The 15,240-nt window shown below is 41.4% G+C and overlaps 1 protein-coding gene across 1 annotated transcript in view; it reads right to left on the reverse strand.

The window, feature by feature from the left end:
* The window catches only part of PAPOLG (poly(A) polymerase gamma), an 89,188-nt gene that overhangs the window by 52,875 nt on the left and 21,073 nt on the right, over window positions 1-15,240 (reverse strand). Inside the window, exons 3-7 of the mRNA XM_034764197.1 lie at window positions 10,843-11,001; window positions 10,699-10,765; window positions 8,691-8,772; window positions 8,496-8,605; window positions 1,480-1,533 (exon numbers count right to left, since the gene is read on the reverse strand). Of these exons, the coding sequence (XP_034620088.1) occupies window positions 1,480-1,533; window positions 8,496-8,605; window positions 8,691-8,772; window positions 10,699-10,765; window positions 10,843-11,001 (472 nt within the window). The remainder of the gene's footprint in view (window positions 1-1,479; window positions 1,534-8,495; window positions 8,606-8,690; window positions 8,773-10,698; window positions 10,766-10,842; window positions 11,002-15,240) is intronic.

Raw genomic sequence — 15,240 nt, forward strand, 5'->3', positions numbered from 1 at the left:
CTACGCAAAAGAATTAATGGACACAAATCTGACATCAGGAATCAAAATACTCAAAAACCAGTGGGAGAACACTTTAACCTGTCTGGTCATTCAGTGACAGACCTGCGGGTGGCTATATTACAACAGAAAAACTTCAAAAACAGACTCCAAAGAGAGACTGCAGAGCTAGAATTGATATGCAAACTAGACACAATCAACTCCGGTTTGAATAAGGACTGGGAATGGCTGAGCCATTACAAACGTTGACTCTATCTCCCCTTGTAAGTACTCTCACACTTCTTATCACACTGTCTGTACTCGGCTAGCTTGATTATCACTTCAAAAGTTTTTTTTCTCTTAATTAATTGGCCTCTCAGAGTTGGTAAGACAACTCCCACCTGTTTATGCTCTCTGTATGTGTGTATATATATCTCCTCATTATATGTTCCATTCTATATGCATCCGAAGAAGTGGGCTGTAGTCCACGAAAGCTTATGCTCTAATAAATTTGTTAGTCTCTAAGGTGCCACAAGTACTCCTGTTCTTCTTTTTCCTAAAATAGAAGTTTAGTATATGCAATCTGGGGAAAGGCATGGCCCACATGAGAGCCTGACTAACTTTGTAGTCATTTAAGGACGTGAACATTTAGTTAGTGGCAAGCTGGGGAGTGAATCTAGCCCACAATAAGACCATCTGTTCAAGTACTTTGCTGACATACATTAACAGTCTGTTAACACGCTTTGATCTAGTCCTCTTTGAAACAAGACTTAATTCATGTCAGCAGGGGGGACACAAACAAGGAGACTGCAGCAACCTAGTGCAGGCTGGATTCACATCCCAGCTTAATGTTTGTGGAGACAAGCTCTTATGGTATGTCTACACAGCAATTAGACACCCGTGGCTGGCCTGTGCTAGCTGACTTGGGCTTAGGCTGTGGAGCGGTTTCATTGTTGTGTAAACTTCTGGGCTTGGGCTAGAGCCTGGGCTCTAGGACCCTGCAGGGTGAGAGAGTCCTAGTGTTCGGGCCCAGGCCCGGAAGTCTACACAGCAATGTAACAGCCTCGCAGCCTGAGTCTGCTGATTTAGGCCAGCTGGGGGGTTTTCTTTGCTGTGTAGACATCCCTTAAGGCTTGTCTGAAATGCAGCATGCACCAAAGTGCTGCACTGCAACTCCCCCATGTGGACACTGCTGGCATGAACTAAAAGGCACCTAGCTCATGTTAACATGGTTCTAACCCAAGCTAGGTGTCTTTTAGTTCATGCCAGCAGCGTCCACATGTGGCAGTTACAGTGTAGCACTTGGGTGCATACTGCAATTCACACCCCCATAATCTGAACTGCAGAGCTGCGTACACAAGCCCTTAGACTTTGGAGTACTAATGAATAACCTTGCAAAATAGCTTGTTGTGCCAGTGAGACCAGAACCAGTGTTATATCATCCAAATTCCAAAGCAAAAAAACAATCTGCATTTTAACTAGACACTAAGCTTTAATTCTTACCTCAATACCATCAAATTCAAACTTGATAACTGGTACATACGCATCTTCTATTGCCTGTAAAGCAGGAAGGGAAAAAGTCTAATAGTTTTTGCATTTTTAAAAGCAAGTCTTGTGTTTCACCTTCTGACCTTTTGTCACCTCCTGGGTGTAAGGCCAGAAAAAGTATTTTACCAGTATTTAAAAATACTAACAAATCAATTTGCTAGACTACTTTGCATATATGCAATACAATACTTAGTTAAGTCTTCCCATTTCTCTTGAGAAGGTGGAAAGTCCACTATTTCTTTAAAAAAAAAAAAGGTGTTTACATTTGTCTACTGTAATCAGTAAGATTGCAACTGACAACAGTTAACACTCAGCTATCTTCAAAGTTGAGAAAAGCTTTGTTTGAAATGTGACTCCTAGCTGCTCTAAAATTTAGATGATTACTTGGATTGCCTTGCCTTGAAATTTGGAGTATGAGAGAACATAAGAATGGCCATACTAGGTCAATCATCCATCTAGCCCAGTATCCAGTCTTCTAACAGTGCCAAATGACCAAGAGGGAATGAAGAGAACTGGGCAATTCCAAGTGAATTATCCCTTGTCATCCAGTCCCAGCTTCTGGCAGTTGAAGGTTTAGGGATCCCCAGAGCATGCATGGAGTTACATCTCTGACCATCTTGTGTAATAGCCATTGATAGCCTTCATGAACTTATCTAATTTTTTTTTAAACACAGTTATGCTTTTGGCCTTCATGACATCCTATGGCAATGTGTTCCACAGGTTAATTGTCAGTTGTATGAAAAAGCACTTCCTTTTGTTTGTTTTAAACCTGCTGTCTCTTAATATCATCGGGTGGCCCCTGTGTTATGTGAAGGGGTAAATAACACTTCCTTATTCACTTTCTTCACACCATTCATGATTTTATAGACTTCGATCATATCCCCTCAGTCATCTCTTTTCTAAGCTGAACAGTCCCAGTCTTTTTAATCTCTCCTCATATAGAAACTATTCCATACCCTTAACAAAGAAGGGCAACACAAATTATACCTTTTCCAATTCTAATACATCTTTTGGGAGATGGGGCAACAAGAACTGCATGCAGCATTCAAGGTGTGGGCATACCATTGATTTATATAGTGGCATTATGATATTTTCTGTTTTATCATCTCTTTCCTAATGGTTCCTGACTATTTTTTGATGGCCATCACACATTGAATGGATGTTTTCAGAGCGCTATCTACAATGACTCCAAGATCTCTTTCTACAGCTAATTTAGACACCACCTTTATATAGGTGTAGTTTTTTTTTTTTAAAGGTGCATTTTTTTGCACTTAACATTGCATTTATTCTGCCATTTTGTTACCCAGTCAAGTGAGATCCCTTTAACTCTTCTTGCTCAGCTTTGGACTTAACTATTTTGAATAATTTTGTATCATCTGCAAATTTTGCCACCTCACAAGTCCCAGTACAGGTCTTTGGCGGAAACCCCACTACTTGCCTATCTCCATTACTGAAACTGTTTATTCCTACTCTTTGTTTCTTATCTTTTAACTAGTTACTGATCCAGGATGGCTTATCCCATGATGGCTTAATTTGCTTAAGAGCCTTTGGTGAGGGACCTTGTCAAAGGCTTTCTGAAAGTCCAACTACACTATCATCCACTGGTTTCAGAGTAGCAGCCGTGTTAGTCTGTATCCTCAAAAAGAACAGGAGTACTTGTGGCATCTTAGAGACTAAAATTTATTAGAGCATAAGCTTTCGGGGACTACAGCCCACTTCTTCGGATGCATATAGAGTGGAATAAATATTGAGGAGATATATATACACACACATACAGAGAACATAAACAGGTGGGAGTTGTCTTACCAACTCTGAGAGGCCAATTAAGTAAGAGGGGAAAAAAAAACTTTTGAAGTGATAATTAAGATAGCCCAGTACAGACAGTTTGATAAGAAGTGTGAGAATACTTACAAGGGGAGATAGATTCAATGTTTGTAATGGCTCAGCCATTCCCAGTCCTTATTCAATCCTGAGTTGATTGTGTCTAGTTTGCATATCAATTCCAGCTCAGCAGTCTCTCGTTGGAGTCTGTTTTTGAAGTTTTTCTGTTGTAAGATAGCCACCCGCAGGTCTGACATTGAATGACCAGACAGGTTAAAGTGTTCTCCCACTGGTTTTTGAGTATTATAATTCCTGATGTCAGATTTGTGTCCATTAATTCTTTTGCGTAGAGACTGTCCGGTTTGGCCAATGTACATAGCAGAGGGGCATTGCTGGCACATGATGGCATATATCACATTGGTAGATGTGCAGGTGAACGAGCCCCTGATGGTATGGCTGAGGTGATTAGGTCCTATGATGATGTCACTTGAATAGATGTGGACAGAGTTGGCATCGGGCTTTGTTACAAGGATAGGTTCCTGGGTCAGTGGTTTTGTTCAGTGATGTGTGGTTGCTGGTGAGTATTTGCTTTAGGTTGGGGGGTTGTCTGTAAGCGAGGACAGGTCTGTCTCCCAAGATCTGTGAGAGTAAAGGATCATCTTTCAGGATAGGTTGTAGATCTCTGATGATGCGCTGGAGAGGTTTTAGTTGGGGGCTGAAGGTGACAGCTAGTGGTGTTCTGTTATTTTCTTTGTTGGGCCTGTCTTGTAGGAGGTGACTTCTGGGTACTCGTCTGGCTCTGTCAATCTGTTTTTTCACTTCAGCAGGTGGGTATTGTAGTTTTAAGAATGCTTGATAGAGATCTTGTAGGTGCTTGTCTCTATCTGAGGGATTGGAGCAAATGCGGTTATATCTTAGAGCTTGGCTGTAGACAATGGATCGTGTGGTGTGTCCTGGATGGAAGCTGGAGGCATGTAGGTAAGTGTAGCGGTCAGTAGGTTTCCGGTATAGGGTGGTATTTAGGTGACCATCGCTTATTAGCACAGTAGTGTCCAGGAAATGGACTGCTTGTGTGGATTGATCTAGGCTGAGGTTGATGGTGGGATGGAAATTATTGAAATCATGGTGAAATTCCTCAAGGGCTTCTTTTCCATGGGTCCAGATGATGAAGATGTCATCAATGTAGCGCAAGTAGAGTAGGGGCATTAGAACAATGCTTCCTTAGCTCTCGTCCCCTAAGTCAGCCATAAAAATGTTGGCATATTGTGGGGCCATGCGGATACCCATAGCAGTGCCGCTGACTTGAAGGTATATATTGTCCCCAAATGTGAAATACTTGTGGGTGAGGACAAAGTCCAGCCACCAGGTTAGCTGTGACATTATCAGGGATACTATTCCTGATAGCTTGTAATCCATCTGTGTGCGGAAAATTGGTGTAGAGGGCTTCTACGTCCATAGTGGCCAGGATGGTGTTTTCTGGAAGATCACCTATGGATTGTAGTTTCCTCAGGAAGTCAGTGGTGTCTCGAAGATAGCTGGGAGTGCTGGTAGCGTAGGGTCTGAGGAGAGAGTCCACATAATCAGACAAGCCTGAAGTTAGGGTGCCAATGCCTGAGATGATGGGGCGTCCTGGATTTCCAGGTTTATGGATCTTGGGTAGCAAATAGAATACCCCTGGTCGGGGTTCTAGGCATGTGTCTGTACAGATTTGTTCCTGTGCTTTATCAGGGAGTTTTTTTAGCAGATGGTGTAGTTTCTTTAGGTAATCCTCAGTGGGATCATAGGATAATGGCCTCTAGAATATGGTGTTAGAGAGCTGTCTAGCAGCCTCTTGGTCATATTCCAATTTATTCATGACGATGACAGCACCTCCTTTGTCAGCCTTTTGGATTATGATGTCAGGGTTGTTTCTGAGGCTGTTGATGGCGTTGTGTTCAGCATGGCTGAGGTTATGGGGCAAGTGATGTTGCTTTTCCACAATTTCAGCCTTTGCACGTTGACGGAAGCAATCTATGTAGAAATCCAGTCTGTTGTTTCGACCATCCGGAGGAGTCCACGCAGAATCTTACAACAGAAAAACAGACTCCAACGAGAGACTGCTGAGCTGGAATTGATATGCAAACTAGACACAATCAACTCAGGATTGAATAAGGACTGGGAATGGCTGAGCCATTACAAACATTGAATCTATCTCCCTTTGTAAGTATTCTCACACTTCTTATCAAACTGTCTGTACTGGGCTATCTTAATTATCACTTCAAAAGTTTTTTTTCCCTCTTACTTAATTGGCCTCTCAGAGTTGGTAAGACAACTCCCACCTGTTTATGCTCTCTGTATGTGTGTGTATATATCTCCTCAATATTTATTCCACTCTATATGCATCTGAAGAAGTGGGCTGTAGTCCACGAAAGCTTATGCTCTAATAAATTTGTTAGTCTCTAAGGTGCCACAAGTACTGCTGTTCTTTTATCATCCACTGGTTCACCCTCATACACATGCTTGTTGACACCCTCAAAGAATTCTAATAGATTGGCAAGACATGACTTCCCTTTACAAAAGCCATGTGAGTCTGTAAGGATATGTTTGTAGAAGAGTATAATTTAGAGATGCTCCCTCATAAGGGGTATTATGAGCATAGGAATTTGGAGATGTACCCTGGAGGCAGGCATTGGGAACATCAAATTGGCTGTGTGCAGCAGCGCACTACAGAAGCTCTCCAGTTTGTTTTATTAAAGTTTTATTCCTTTCTTGTTGATTGGTTTGTTATTTAATGAACCCCAAGATCATTACAAAGTCTTCCCCAATATATCACGTTTATCTATGTGTCTGATAATTCTGTTCTCTCTTATGGTTTCCACCAATTGCTAGATACTGAAACTAGGATTAACTCGGGGGGGCACTGGGCAGAGTTACTGAACCAAGTTTAGGGTCATTTTCTTAAGAGACAGCTTTCATCCCACCCCCACCTCCCAAAAAAAGCTTGTTTTAAGGTTGCCAGTCAGTCAACTTCTTTGCACAGACTTGGGAATCAAGCCATGGCTCTGATCATATGCAAAATGCTCTCAGTTGCTTGACATTTACTCCAGCTAGTGCAAGGCACCCACTAAACCTTTGGGGGAGCAAAACTGAATAGTATTTCCCAGGAAGCTTAGCTCTCTAGAGATGTACATGCCTAATGCTCAAGTGTCAACTGTTTACAGTGTGTGTGTGTGTGTGTGTGTGTGCGTGTGCGCGCAGAAAGAGAGCCCAAAAGGCTTGCTAGCCAGCCATGAAGTACAGGACCTGAGCAGCTCAAAGGTACATATTACTACCACTGAACCTGAACAACACCGAGCACAGTAACTTCTAATCTGGCCATTGGACAAAAATATAAATAAATCAGGACAAAAATGTAAGCATGTTTCTAAAAATCTGCCTCTGTCAAAGGATTTTTTTTTTAAATTTTGGGAACATGTATTCTGAGTGCACTCAAACTATCTTTGAAAAGAAAATAATATTACACAAGGAAATGCTTCTTGGGAGGAGAGGAAGATACATGGGGAGGGATGGCAGGGGAGAAGGGTTGTGGGACTCAGGATGAGGAGCAGGTGTAAGGGGAGTTGCAAGGTGAGGGATGACATGAAGGTGGGTGGTGAGACTACAGGAAGGAATTAGGAGCGGGGTGCTTGTCAGTCCCATATTCTCCTTTCCCATATATGTGCCAGGATGTAGGAGACACCTGCCCCATGTGGGTGTCAAAATCCCTTTTCCTGTCCATGTCCAACTCCCGTTTCAGATCTGGGAAAAGGGGGGTTACCAGATTTCCCCTTCTCTCGCCTCCTCCCCCAAGCTGTCATATGAGGAAGCCATGTCCCTCTGGGTGGAGAACGGAGAACAAGCATAGTGGGAGCTTGCACCAAGAACACTGCTGAGACTGGGATGATCCGAGAACCAGCCAGCTTCATGCCTATCACAGGCTTGGGGAGAGGGGTGAACACCTACTGAGATGAATGGAGTAGTTCACACATCTGAGCTGTTGATTCAGGGTATATTATATGTTGTTGGGGATAGTGGGAAGAGGAGAAAGACACACCAGCCTTTTTTCACATGCTTCAGTTTAGTTTTATTCCATAATGGTTACAGTATCAGTTACCCAGTTAGTTCAAGTGGGCAAAATCTGTGTGGCAGCTTTAAATGTTCCAGCCCTGCTGATGACCCCTGTAGGTATCAGTATAATGCAACATGAGGGAGTTTGTTTTTTCAGTTTGCCTTTTATTATTATTATGGGAAGTTACAAAAAACGACTTTACAACCTTAATGCTCTTAAAATCAAGCATTCAGAATTTAGGAAATGCCAAAATTAAGGTTGACTGTTCAACCTTCATTTGACCCCCTTGTGTGCCTGCATGATGATACAGTTTTAATTAGTTTTTTCTGCAGGACCCTTGCCTCATTCAATGCACAGGATGGATATGCGCGGAGGATGAATTGGGGATGTATATTAAAGGAGGCTGTTCCTATAGGACTCGTGTTGCAGAAGCTGGAAGGCATGTAGCGAATGAGGCAGGGGACTGTAGGAAGAGGAAGGATGGTTTCCTGGTTAGATCAGCTGAATGCTGCCCAGGATAACTGAATTTTATCCCTGCCTCTGCTGCACAGTTCCTATGTAATCTAGGCAAGTCACTTAAAACCAAAAATTTCACTAAATGTGTGCATTTCTCATCGTCTGGATGCCCAACTTTGGACCTTTGTGCTTGATTTTGCAGAAATGCTGAGCATTCAACTGCAAGTGAAATCAATGGGCGCTGTGATTTAAACATGTTAAGTGCAGTATAATACTAACCACTTGGGACATGCTTTTTCTCAGGGTCTCTCAAATTGGGCACACAAAATTAGTGTGTAATTTGTAGAAAGAATATTAACCACTATCATAATGCATATATACAAAGGGGTTGATTGAAGTTTCACAGGCAACTTTGATTCTGATATTTCCTACCTAGAGTGCTTGACTTTGCAACCTTAGTGTTTTAACAGAGTTGTGTGTACAATACTATTTGAAGACTGCTGTCAGCAACAGTAATTTTGTGAAATTGGTCAGTTTAAGAGTTTAGTTGACAGTGTCCCTTTAACATGGACAAGTTTATTACTCTGAATACAAGTAGAAAACTTACTCTTAAATTCCTGATTCCATCTTGAACCTTTAGCTTTTCAAAGAATGACTGAAAGAAATCTGATCTTTCCACATGTCTAGGAGCAACACAAAGAGCATCTATGTCAGCACCTGCAAAAATATCCCATACATCTTCAGTTAATCAAGCAGTTAGTCTGAAACACTATATGACTAGACACTATTAAAAAGGACATACCTTTGGTGTGTACTCCAAGCCTATAGGACCCAAATGTGAATATTTTCCCACCAACATTTGCTACAACTGAAGGTGGGAGGTTCTATAAATAGAGCAGAAATACAAGTTTAAAATACAGCTCTTGGTTCCCAAGGTCTAGAGCCCTACAAGCTATATTAGCACTATGAAAGAGCTTAAGTTGGCTTGTTTTGGCAGTTAGTAAGATTTCAACAGATAAAGTGCAGTTACTACAGGTGAAATAATTGAGAAGAAGATCTCAGCAATTTCTAAACAAAAATAAAAATTGCTGTATGTGGGGACATTAGCTTAGGCTGCCTTGATGAACAGCAACACACTGATTGCTCAGGTACAAAAGGTTGTCACTGGATTAAGAACTTTTGTTACCCATTTCGTAACAATCTTCTCTAGCCAACTGAAGTAACAGCAATATGAAATCATGGTGGCAATCATTTCCTGGTGGATTTACAAAAATACAATGGAAGCATTTATTACTATAAAAGTAACATCTGCAGTGTAGGTAAAAGATACTTCCATTTATGTGAATTTGAAGAGCCATGTAATAAATTAAATACAGCCAGTATAGGATATAAACTGGATCATAACTGATGAGCTATAAATAGCTATTTCACTGCCAGACTGAAATACTTTTAAAACTTTGATCAAGGCTAGACTGTCACTCTCTGCTTTATTGAGAGGCTCTGCAGGATTACATTTAATTAATAACTGTCAACAAATGTCAATTTCGATTGATGCTGAAATTGACGAAAAACTATCAGTCCTAACAGTGGGCATGCCTGCTGGGATCAGGTGTCACTGGTCTTGCAGCCATGCAGGGAGCCCTCTGTAGCCTTGCTGTTACTGGAGCAAGTGGGTCTGTGACAGCAGTGCTGCAGAGGGCTCCCTGCACTGCCTCAGGACTAGCGGCACCTGATCCTTGCAGGCACTAGGGTGGGGTGGGGGGGACGGCGGCAGGCTGGCTGTGGTTTTGGCAGGGCAGAGCAGAAACCCCTGTTCAGGTCTGCAAGGAGGAAGCGGTGGTAGCGGCCACCTTGCTGCTTAATACTTCCTGCCCAGAGACAACTTCCTCACTGCTGGCAAGGACTGAGTGGGGCCAGTGACACTGAATCTCCGCAGGAACAAGGTGAAGAAAGGCTGCGGTCCTGGCCTGGCTGAGTAGAGCCCCCAACCAGGGCGAGGAGGAGGAGCCATCCCTGGGAAGGAGCCATTTAGCAGCAGGTGGCCTCCTCCTTGGCTAGGGATGATGACTCCTCTCAGCCCTGGCCAGGGTTTCTCTGCTCTGACCCACCCGGATCCCAGCCTTCCAGGGATCCAGCGTCACCAGCTCTGTGGCCATCCCGGGAGCCCTTTGCAGCTCTGCTGTCACTGCCCTGCTCGCCTACTCACCAGCCAGGAGCGTAGGAGCTATCCCCAGGCAGGAACTGTTGAGCAGCAGGGTGGCCTCACCCACAACTGAGGCTCTTCCTCTTCTTTACAGTCCTGGAAGGAGGGGGCCTCTGCTCTTCCGAGCCAAAATGACTGCACCCACCCCCAAATCTTGTGCCCCGGTGGCTATGGACCTTTGGCCACACCAGGAGCCCCCTGCAGCCCTGCTGTCAGAACTACCCTCACCCTACCCCCTGTAACTGTAAAAATAAAAATAGTTACTAGAAAAAAAAATCTCTAGCACATTGATAAGATCATGGAAGTTAAAAAAAAAATAATCTCATTTTGCCAGGCCCTACACTCATTGGTTAAAAGTTATCTGGTTCTAATTTGTATTGCTAAACACTGATTATTTATTTACGGCCAATTCACTTAATTGCTACAACAAGGTTTAAGGATCTAGGTAGTTAAAATCTTCCAAACCTTAACTTGAGTGACAGTTGCTACAAGTCTATTGCCCAATATGTAGATGGAAAATTTATTATTCCTTTGCAGAAAGTCAGAGGACAGAATCCAAAATACAAGATTGAGAATTACTTGAATTGGAATTTTAAAAATGGTTTACCTTACTCTCACTGAGTTCTGAAATCCATTCTTTGACTAATTTATTCAATTTACCAAGAACAATCAGCCTGTAATGAGAATTATCATTAGACTTCGTTTTAAAATATATTCAAGCAATGTGTTTCAATTATATTAAAAGTTATACCTGTGATTTAGTTCTTCCTCATCTTCAAATACTCCAAATGGCTTCATGGCTTCAATTAATTTCTGAGTGTAAATATAATCTATTTCCTTAGGAGGAGTCAAGCTAATTGGAGATGTTATTCCATAGTGCTTCTGAGGCTGATTCTCCAGCATAGAATTTCTGTTGAAGGAAACAGTAATGTTAAATATAACCAATGCCAGAAATGGTACTCTTACTGTAGTCAATGGTTACACCACTTTTGCTTACACTTTCAAAACCAACCTCTGCTCTTTCACCCACAGTGACAAGCAGGTGCAAAATCAGAAGCCAGACTTAATCCTGACTGAGGAGAAAGTAATGATTATCCATGAGCTTATCCAAATGCAAGAGGTCAAATTAATGGCACTGCAATGATAATGAAAGCATTATATTTTATTAACCAATATAGATTTAGAAGGAAAAGAAATTTACTGCTGCCATACTCAAGACCTTAATACAAGCCATTTACATATAGAGTCAGGTGGACAAAGATGGTCACTGGGCTAGTAAAGATAACAGTGGCTACTTTCAAGTTTTACTTTTGTTCTGTTTCCCCACCTTTTTTCAAATTATAGTTAATTTTCAATTTATTTCCTGCTAACTCCAAACCCAGCAAGATGAAGACATATGAAGTGAACATCTCACTACTGGTTTACTTTTAGTTACGTATTAGATACAGTAAACCAGTGTCATTTAAAGTTCAACAAAATAAGCCTTATAAACCATTTTCCGAGAAAAGTGGTGGTAATCTGAGGGCATGACTGAAGTACCTATGGTAGTAGGAATGAAGTGTCTTCCTGGGAAGACACCACTGCCCCTCCACTACCAGCTCCAAAGTAGGGCTGGAGAGGATCTATGGAAGAAGGAAAATGGTATGAAATGGGCTGTGAGGAGCATGTTTACCAGCAGTAAATGGGAGAGGGGGAGCTCCAGACTTCCTGCTTCACTTCAGGGGTAGTGTAGGAGAAGGGGCTCTGCATAATTTTCTGCAGCATATGAGGACTGAGATGGAGGAGTCATTTTGCACCTCTGCAATGAGCGTTCTTCCCTTACCCCCATAAAAGGTATCCTAGCCCAGCCACTGTTGTAGCATACCAATTTTAAAAACCAATCTCCTTATGCAGATGGGCTTTAAATCAAGTATTAAAATGAGCTCTTTGTTAGGGGGCTGTATCTGTACGTTGGGCCAGATGATCCCAAATTTTCACCAAAATATAGCCCTGCCCTTGTTCCAGGATAACATTCAAGACAATTTAGCTATCCATGTGGATTTTAGCACATTTTTAAAATTAAAAAGTAGTTTTGGGGATGCATTTTGGGAACTTCATCAAGTAACACTGAATTAGAAGCACAAACTCCACCCCAATTTTTAAAGCTATTTCCTTTTGCACGTCAATTTTAAAGCACTATGAAATTTATAAGCAGGTCATTTTGGAGGTGCTGTATCTCAGGAACTCCCTTCACCAAATGACCATGAATCTGCATACAACCACTACCCATGTCCCAGTGGCACATCTGGGCATACTTCATCACCACTTAGCTACCAAATCCCATTTCTTCCAGATTTCTCCATGCCCCTGGTAAACTTTGAGGGGTTACATAAGAAGGGAAGGTGGTGGGGGCAGTAAAGAGTATATGTACCAGCTGGAGCCAGGAAGGGAAAGGAGCATGGAGATACAGACTCCCCACTCCAAATCTGGGCCTACCATATGGGGAACAGGCTCTGCACACCCAACTGTAGCATAGGAGGATAGCAGAGGTATAAAGTGGCTTGTTCTTCACAGGTTCAACAAGGCTCTCCTGGCAGAAGTTTATTAATTCAAGTTAGCTAACAAGTTAAGAACACTTTTTTCCTAGGGAAGACAAGACTCTAGAGAGAAAGTTGATAGTGAAAGTAGGTGTCTGCAAGAGAAGTAAAGCTGAACCAATTTGTGTTAGTCCTAAAGTTTTTCTTCTCATGTTTACAGAATTCTCTGTGGCTCCATCACAGCATATCAGCTGAAGAGAACAGCTGATCAACAGTGGCAGAGAGTCAGGTATTAATGGAGCTGTGAAAGAGGGGAGGAGAGGGGGAAGAGAAAGGAAACCTAGTTCAACCTCTTCATGTTAGAGAATGAGCATAGGGATAATGATTTACAATCTTTAACACCAGAAGGGGAGGATAGGGAAGCAGCCTCTGGGAGAGGGGTATAGAAAGCAATGACTAAAGTCGCATCTTCCTGAGTTGGTTTATTTTTAGAAGTGAACAATTCACAAAATGGACAACACCCTGCATTTTTTGTGGATTGGGTTAAGGTTCATCAATGATAAAGTCAAGTTAATAGAACATGCAGCAGCATTGTGAGACATAATTAGGGATTTCAAAGCTAATCTCCCTCAGTAAGAGCATTTATTTGGAATGTACATCTGTAGGTGCTTCAGATCTGGTCTATCAAGTATTTATGTGAATTTGTTTCCCTTCATGTTACCCTCCTTTTAAAGTCTCATTGAAAGTGAAATCATGTTGATTTTATGAAGGCATCATATTTCTAATAAATTAAAATTCCTTCTAATTTAATATATATAATTAACATACAATATTAGTGTTATTCTCCAATGTGTACGCAGCATTGTAAAGTGTGTACAAAGTCAATATTTATGACAGGCCAAATGTGTCTTTGCCTTCGCATGAGGGGTGTCAATAGGTCAGTGTCCACATTCAAAGTCAATAACTGGACAGTTATGCCCCTCTGAAAGTAGATATGGGCCAACAATGGTGAGTCACAGCAGCATTTTGGCATAACTCATTTTAATTATGGCATAAAAGCTTCTGTTTCCTTTTAACACTTGTTAAAATACACTTTTAAACAAAGAATTTAAGACCAGAAGACATCATTTGATCATCCAGTCTGGCCTCCTGTATATCACAGGAGGTTAAATTTCACTCCTTTACCCCCTGTATTGAGCCCAATATTTTGTGTATGGCTACAGCATAACATCCAGAAAGGCATCCTGTCTTGATTTGAAGACATCGAGATATGGAGAATCCACCACTTCCCTTGGCATTTTGTTTCCATGGTTAAACACCATCCCTTACAAATCTGTTATTTGTATTATTATTATTATTGTTATTTCTAATTTGAGTTTCTCTGGTTTTAGCTTCCAGCTGTTGGTTTTTATTATGCCTTTCTCCACTAGATTAAAGAGCTCTTTAGCACCTGGTATTTTCTCCCAGCACAAGAACTGCTACAGAATAATCAAGTCACCTCAATCTTTTGTATTAACTATTTAACTCAGATTGCCTTGCAGTGAGAACTTACATAAATCAGTTTCTCCGGCCCTCAAACCATTTTTGTGGCTTTTCTACACTCCAATTGCTCAATCCTTTATAAAATATTGACACCAGAACTATATTCAAGTATTCCAGTACCAGCCGTATCAGTGCTGTATACAGAGGTAAAAATCCCTTCCCTATTTCTACTTACTAACTCCCGTTTACATATCCAAGCATTGGATTAGCCCTTTTTTGCCAGAGCATTGCACTGGGAGCTCGTATCAAGTTGCTTGCCCACCATATCCGCTAAATCCTTTTCAGAGTCACCCACCGTCCAGGATATTGGCCCCCATTCATTCTGTAAGCATGGCCTGCATTCCTTGTTCCTAAATTTCTAATTTGGCTGTATTAAAATGCATTTTCTTGAATGTGCCATTTACCAAATGATGCAGATCATGTTGTGAAGTTGCCCTGTCCTGATTTACGACTTGCCAATCTTTATGTCATCTGCAGATTTTATCAGCAGTGATTTCATATTATCATGTATACTAAATCTATGCAATTACCTTTATCTTGTCATCTCAAATAGAATCAGGTTTGTATAACAGGACATATTTTCCATAAAGCCACATTGATTGGCATTAATTATATTTCTCTCCTTTTAATTCTCAGTTAAATCCCATATTTTGCTAGGACTGATGTCAGGCTAACTGACATATCATTACCTGGGTCATTGAGCTCACCCTTTTTGACCATAGGTACAACATTAACCCTCTTCTGGAATATCCCTGGTATTCCAAGGTTTAGTAAAAGACAGTATCAGCAGGCCAGAGATCTCCTCAACCAACTCTTAGTCATGGCGTAGCTAACATACTGAAAGAGTCTAATGTTGACAACAGGACACATTGCATTTAACATCTGCTAAACTTGCTGAGTTTTCAGTGGCTTTAAGAGTAGGGAGCCTTGTCTATGTAATATTTGCCAGTGATATCACACCTTTATATCCTAGTCTAGACAAAGCCTACATGATATTTAAAATAGAGTTTGTCATCTATTTTTTAAAATGATCTTTTTCCTAACCTAGACAAGGCTGAACTCAGCAGAAGATGAATAAAAAAAAATTAATG

This window comes from Trachemys scripta, chromosome 3 (assembly GCF_013100865.1).
Source record: "Trachemys scripta elegans isolate TJP31775 chromosome 3, CAS_Tse_1.0, whole genome shotgun sequence".
NCBI lineage: Eukaryota > Metazoa > Chordata > Testudines > Emydidae > Trachemys > Trachemys scripta.